The 7,230-nt window shown below is 42.3% G+C and overlaps 2 protein-coding genes across 18 annotated transcripts in view; one reads left to right on the top strand and one right to left on the bottom strand.

Moving 5' to 3' along the window:
- The window catches only part of LOC127688231 (interferon-induced protein with tetratricopeptide repeats 1-like), a 180,368-nt gene that overhangs the window by 20,960 nt on the left and 152,178 nt on the right, over positions 1–7,230 (bottom strand). The window lies entirely within an intron of this gene.
- Ifit2 (interferon induced protein with tetratricopeptide repeats 2) overlaps positions 1–7,230 on the top strand; it is a 130,653-nt gene that overhangs the window by 44,823 nt on the left and 78,600 nt on the right. For 2 of the 5 annotated variants that reach the window (XM_052186809.1, XM_052186808.1), the window contains one exon: positions 1–3,845. This exon is cut by the window's left edge and continues 61 nt beyond it. The exons of 2 other annotated variants lie outside the window; for them this stretch is intronic. In XM_052186809.1, coding sequence (XP_052042769.1) covers positions 1–1,323 — 1,323 coding nt within the window. In that variant the 3' untranslated portion in view covers positions 1,324–3,845. Of the gene's footprint in view, positions 3,846–7,230 lie in introns of those variants that run through there. One more of the 5 variants, XR_007978616.1, reaches the window with a different exon arrangement.

Here is a 7,230-nt window from a genome sequence, read left to right as displayed (position 1 = left end):
AACCTGATAGCAGAAGATGAGTCCTTGGATGAGTTTGAGGACAGGGTGTTTAACAAGGACGAGTTTCAGAACCGTGAGTTTAAAGCCACCATGTGCAACATACTGGCCTATGTGAAGCACCGCAGAGGTCTAAATGAGGAGGCTCTGAAATGCTTAGGGGAAGCTGAAGACTTCATCCAGCAACAGCATCCTGACCGAGTAGAAATCAAAAGTCTGGTCACCTGGGGAAACTACGCTTGGGTCCACTATCACATGGGCCAGCTCTCAAAAGCTCAGGCGTATCTGGACAAGGTGAAACAGGTCTGCAAGAAGTTTTCCAGCCCCTACAGGATTGAGAATCCTCTGCTTGACTGTGAGGAGGGGTGGGCCCGACTAAAGTGTACCAAGAACCAAAACGAGAGAGTGAAGGTGTGTTTCGAGAAGGCTCTGGAAAAGGACCCGAAGAACCCGGAATTCACCTCTGGATGGGCCATTGCAAAGTTCCGTCTGGACGACTGGCCAGCAGAGAATAACTATATGGACTCTCTGAAACAAGCTGTTAATCTGTCTCCTGACAACACTTACGTTAAAGTCCTCTTGGCACTGAAGCTTGCCGAGACACAGGAAAACCAAGCAAAGGAGCTAGTTGAAGAAGCCTTAAAGAAAGACCCAAGTGCAATAGATACACTGCTCATTGCAGCCAGGTTTTTTGTAAAGATAACTGACACAGACAGAGCTATAGAGTTGCTTAGAAAGGCTTTGGAAGTCCTTCAACTGTTAAACACAAGGGAAACTGCATTTAATGGGGATAGGAAGAAATTAGAGAAACTAATAAGGAAAGCAGAGGAAACCAAGGAGATGCTCAAACATTCCCGTAGCTCTCTTTATGCCATGATATATCAGAATGAAGAAGATGATTATTACTTCCAGAAAGAATTCAAGAAGGACCTCCTTCCTGGCCCTAGACAGTTACTCCACCTTCAGTATGGCAACTTTCAGCTATTTCAAATGAACTGTGAAGACGAGGCCATTAAACATTATATGGAGGGTGTGAAAATAAAGCGGGAAACAAAGCCAAAAGAAAAGATGAAAGTCAAACTCCAAAGAATTGCCCAAAGGCGGCTTCGTAATGACAGATCTGATTCTGAGGCCTTGCGCATCTTGGCATTTCTTCGGGAGAATGGAGAAGGTCAGCAAGCATCTGATAAAGACTCTGAGGGGAAAGTGGACTCTGCAAACCAGGTCCCTTCAGCATCTTTGGATGAAGCAGGTGCCTGGCTTACTGCTGGAAGGAAAAAGAAATCCCTTACCAAGCTGCCATTCAAAATACTTAACCCCTCCTGAACTGTTCATTCTGACTATAGTATTTGTCAGGAGGCTGGGGAACCCTGCTATCAGATTTTAGCACCTGAATTGCTGGACTGTGGGGTGGTCTGAGAGAGAGGGACCTGATGAGGGGGTGTATTTTCAGGATCTTGGCAAACAGCCTAGAGCACTTTCTATTTCTTTAAAATAGTTTCCACAGAAGCAATTCTTTAATCACCCCCCAGTGGAGGCTTGTCTTGGGCTTGTTTCTGTATTTATGCAAAGCAGCCAAATCCCTCCTATGGGTGAGTGTTGCATCCTTGAATTATTTTAGATATTGCCCAGCCTTGTTCTATATACATAAGGATGTCCCTCCAAACGCTCAGGAGGCAAGGTCTGTGGCTCAGGACTGGAATCCTAGCACTTGGCAACTGAGATAGGAGGATTACAGTGAGCTTGAGGTCAGCCTGAATGTGACCTGGAAGGGGTGAGGGGTGGTGGTGGTGGGTGGCGAGGATTATACATGTAAATACTTAATGATTATGTATATTACCTTGTTAGTTTGGGTGAGTATATGTCTATATAACAACTATTAACACACTAACATATATATATATATATATATATATAAAAGAAGGTAGAGATTTTGCTTTGTTGACTAATTTTGAGACTTACAAAAATAATGTTCAATATTAATTGAGCTCAAAATAGAAATTCAATAGTGAGTCCCAGATCTAAAAACAAATAACAAATATGTGGGACCAAACCATTCCTCCAGCTTACCAGCCAGCCCCCCACCTATGGTGTCTCATACACATGATTTCAACTGTTCCATTAACTTAGATGGCAGCAGGATTTGAAAAACATAGAACAGGGAAAGTCAGAAGGACCATATCTGGGCAAACCAGTAGACTCAGGCAGCTACAATGCCAGACTTCCTGGAGGCACATGGGGAGACTTCTCCCTACTCTGCACTCCGAGGATTATGCTGTTGTATAAAAAGAAATGGGGCTCTGTCTACCACCATGGCTATGCACATAAACATTTATTTCAAGCATGTGGAAACCACAGTGGGGATGGAGGGACTGCTACTTTATACTTGACAATTATAAACTCATGAGGAAAAACTTTATGGTCACTGTTAGGAAGATTTCTCTGTCAAATGAATACTTACTTTATTCAAAAAATCTATAATGACCCACATTGCATATTCCAGGAAGGCAGCTCCTAGGAGAATAATTTGAACTGAAGATTGCATTGAGGGACTTAGAAATGGCATGGGTGTTGGAATTGAGTTGTTTTCTTCCATTAGAAATGTGGCATACCAAGAGATATAAATAATTCTTTTAACTGCGGAAAAAAAAAAAACTACAGACACACCAAAAAAATTGATAATCTCCCTTTCCTAAGTAGATCTTGAAGGGTCTAAATGTTAAGGTTAGTGTGAATCCACAGTCAAGTGGCCCAGTGTGAGACTGTTGGCCACACTCTGAGATACAAAAATGTTTCTCTACTGGGATCAGCTTTTCTTTATGTATATATGAACATTTTATTCAGTAGTTAAAACACACAGAATTCATAGATTGTTAAAACTTGTCACAGGAACTTTCCTGTCCAGTTGCATGAGTGCAAAGAGGGTATGTGATTGGACAGGAAAAGAGAGAGAAAGAGAGAGGGAGAGCAGGCTCATGGGCACAGAGTACAGAGGTCTTAGCAGGAGTTGATGAACAATGGCTTGTGACATTTTTCTACATGTTTCTTAAGGTTAGAAATATTGAGATAAGACTTTTATCATTGTAAATTGACATCTTGTAATTTCGAGTTTAATATACATTAATCTATTTGGCTAACTAATTAAGCATTAAGAGTTTTGATTTATGAGAGGAGAGGTCCTTGGACCTGTGAAGGCTCATTGCCCCAGGGTAGGGGATGCCAGGTCAGGGAAGCAGGAGTGGGTGTGTTAGGCAGCAGGGGGAGGAAGAATGGGATAGGGGCTTTTCAGAGGTAAAAAGAAGAAAGCATTTGAAATGTAAAGAAAGGAAATTTCTAAAAAAAGATAAAGAAAAGAAAATAACAGCTGAAACGAATAACAAAATGATCAGTTACAAAATAAATAAATACAAAGTATGTATAAAAATAAAAAAAAAAGGTTTTCATTTATTGGTTACTAAAATGTGGGTCTGATGGTGGAGAGCTGGCAGTCAGGGGGTGAAATGGGGGAGGGAAGCCAGAGAATCGAGGGGCACCCTGCCCGGACAATAACTGCCAGTTTTTGTCTGCAGTTATAACTGCCAGTGCTGATACTGGCCTCATGGGTGAGGAAAGTTGGTGGCTAAAGTGGCCAAGACCACTCCAAAAATCTGTGGTGGTCATCACCACAGCAGAGAGTTTGTGGGACATTCATTTTTTTTAATATCTCCTGCAACAAAAACTGAATATTCTAGCAGCTGTAACAATGTTCCATGATATTTTAAAAATGAAAAAATGCTCCGTATGCATTAAGTCTATCGAGATTCGCCATTTGAAGTTCTGGAAAGATAATAAACTTTGTTTATAAATAACACCTGATGGAACATTTTAAGCTATGCGCTGGTTCACCTGGAGCTTTACTGTTGTTTTAGACTCAAGTACTGATAAGAAAGAGCAGCATCACATGTCTGTTCTCTTTATGTTACATGCCTGAGATTAAACCTCTGGTGCACAGGGAAACACTCACTCTGCCTTGACTTTTGTCCTGGTTTGCTTTCCTGTTGCTCTGCTGAAACACAGACCAACACAACCTGAGGGGTACAGGGTTTATTTAGTTTACAATGTGCAGTCCATTTTTGAGGGAAACCAAGTCAGGAATTCAAGGCAGGGACCAATCTGAGACCACAGAAGGATTTTAGGACATGTTTGACCACATCTTTCAGAGAATGGCATTTCCTTCCCCAAGTATATTTGAGGATGTTACAAATTTATGGAAGGGACATGGAAACATCTTGACATTTTTCAAGAAGCAAATGTGGGAAGGGGCACAGAAATGACTGCAGTCTTCCTCAATTTCTAGAGAATAATTAGGTCAAATGATGATCGCAGACATTTTTCTGAAGTAAAACAGCATAGTTGTGCTTTTTATAACCTTGAACATGCTGGCCTGGGAATAAGGCCTCCTGCCTCAGGAATGAACTGCAAATCCATATCTCTGTTATCAGAAGAGCTGTAACAATATGAATGAGCTGGTGCCTGCAGTTGGCACTGTGTGCTCTCCTGCTGTGAGTCCCCTTGTCTGGAAGTTCACCACTTCCCCATCAATCACGAGACTGGATTTGGTCATCTCTCTCAGGTTATTCTCTGAGGTAGATAAGGGTTGTGATCATAAAAAGATAAAGAGCTTAGAGAATATGTTCTATGGTGTGTGGGGGAGGAGGGTGACTCAGCGGGCCCATGCAGAGGCATTCCTTCCCCCAGGAGGGACCAGACACAGACAGAATAGTATAGAATAGAGTTTATTTAGGGCATGGGGAGGGGAGTTAAGGGGGCAGTAGAGGCAGAGAAAGGCAGAGAGAGGGAGAGAGTAGAGAAGCAGAGGCCAGCCATGAACACATGGTGAGAGGAGGAAGGGGAGGAGAGCCCAAGAGGGGCAAGAGAGAAGCTGAGAGTGAGAGAGGTAAGAGAGAAATAAGAGAGAGGAGGGGCTGAGCAGCCCCCTTTATAGTAGGCCTGGCCTACCTAGCTGTTGCCAGGTAACTGTGGGGAGGGGTATACCTGGCTATTGCCAGGTAACTATGGGGAGGGGAACACCTAGCTGTTGCCAGGTAACTGTGGAGTGAAGCTTAGACAGAATCCTAACAATAAATCCCCAGACAGCACCCCCCCCCATGTGTTAACAAACAAGCCTGTTGAAATCATGTGACCTTAGCTGTTGTTTCTCTTGATCCAAACCCTACACATTAACACTGTGTGACCACAAAACTGCTTCTGTATGCCTCTCAAGTCCCTGCCTTGGGTTGGCATTCCCTGAAGACCAGTCCCAGAGAGAGATACTCTCAAGAGTGTCTGTGTGAGTGAAGAAGAGAGAACGTCTCTCATCTCCAGCATGTTTTCAAATAGGAACTTTTCTCAGTGAAAAGTCCCCCAGTGTCTGCCATCTTTCTCCATCAAGCTCAGTGCTGGTCCCTCAGGCTGAGCCATGATTGCTGTCATATCCCCACCCCTCCGCACCACCTTGTACCCCTGACCTTGTCAGTTTTTTCCTTGCTGTGACCAATACTTGAGAGAAATAGTGAGAAGAGGGAGAGTTTATTTGGCTGAAGGTCTCAGAAGTTAGAACCATGCTTTGTTGGTCCTGTATTCTCTGGGATTGTGGCAGCATTGGATCATGCTGAGGGCCGTCTTCAGGTCCTGGAAATCAGAAAGTCAAGAAGGAGACAACACATGGCTTGAGACAAGCATCATCTCCAAGTAGAATTCAGTGACCTCCTTCATTCCCAGTTACTTTCTGGTCAATCCATCAAATTATGAACTTATCAGCTGACTGAACTCTCAGAGGCCTCCCCACCCCCCAGACCTAATTACATCTGAAAGATTAAATTCACCAACTTGTGTTCTATCTTTCAATGTGGGAGCCTTTGGGGGAACATTCTATATCCAAACCAGATCACTCCACACCAGTAGACTTGAACTATATTCACCCAGTAAGAGCAGAAGCCTTGGAAGTGTTAGTCCCAGTGAGACCATGTTTCCAGCATCCCTCCAATATGCACCATCAGCCCCAGACTCCTACCATTCTTAGGAGAATGAAGGAATGATTCCAAACTTAGGACAGTTTCCTGCTCTTCCAGTTCAGTTCCCAGGACCCATAGCAGGAGGCTCACAACCACTTGATAGTCCAGCTTCAGGGAATCCGCACACGTGTCCCCACACACATACAACATAAATACATACTAAAATAAATCTTTTTTCAAAAATATTAATTATCCTCAGTTATAAAGACATGGTAGTATTTAAGTGTGTTTGTGTATGTGTGTGTTTCTGTGTGTGTATGTCCTGAACGCTGTGTTTTCCCTGATTCATGTGCTTGTCTTTTCCACTGTGTGTGTACTTCTGTGTGTGTGTCTTGAGTATCCCTTTGTGTATGAACAAGTGTCTATGTGCTTGTTCATATGTATTACATTCACACCGTATTTCTTTTATACATCATACACTGATGGACATTTAGTTTGGTTCTATAATCTGACTATTTTGCATAATATTACTCTGAACAGGAAAGCACAGATGCCTAACTCTTCAATATCACCGTTTAACTTCCTTTGGCTAAGATTATGTCCCACACGCTAGGAGGCCATAGCTTTGGGCCTGCTATCATGAGAATTATCTAGAGAGAATTTAGTTCCAGACATCATGCTATTACCTTGTACATAGAGTGCCAACAGGGAAGTCAACAAATAGACTCTTTTCCTTCATTAATATTTAGCTCAGAAAACGGTATGAAGGGGTGGAAGTTGCATGACCTTCAGGTGCTTGATTTTGAGCAAGATAAATCTTTGCTGCTTCTTGCTTCTCCATTTATCTGAAAAAGACAGGCAATTTTTTGACTTCTTCAACTGAACAGAACTATTTCTGAAGCAAGACTGAGTGTTTAAAGTGATGTTTATAGCTTCATGTTCAAGAGATGCACCTTCATTATCAAAGTTGTGGACATCCTGGAAGTGCCTAATTACAATGATGTATCCTGTGACTCATTTTCTCTTAAACATATGGAAGTGTGTAATAGAAAATAACAAGCATGTCCAGCTAAAAGAAGACTGAGGAGGCACCCAAGGTGAAGCAATATTCTCAGAAGAACAGAATGCTCACACATAACTTTGATTTTAAATGTTTCTATACTTCTAAAGTGAACTTTTCACTTTTACAAATTTTTTTTGCAAGGGGATACTTTCATTTTACTGAAAGAGAACTAATTTG

Source organism: Apodemus sylvaticus, chromosome 1 (genome assembly GCF_947179515.1).
Source record: "Apodemus sylvaticus chromosome 1, mApoSyl1.1, whole genome shotgun sequence".
Lineage (NCBI taxonomy): Eukaryota > Metazoa > Chordata > Mammalia > Rodentia > Muridae > Apodemus > Apodemus sylvaticus.
This window is presented reverse-complemented; position numbering and strand designations above follow the sequence as displayed.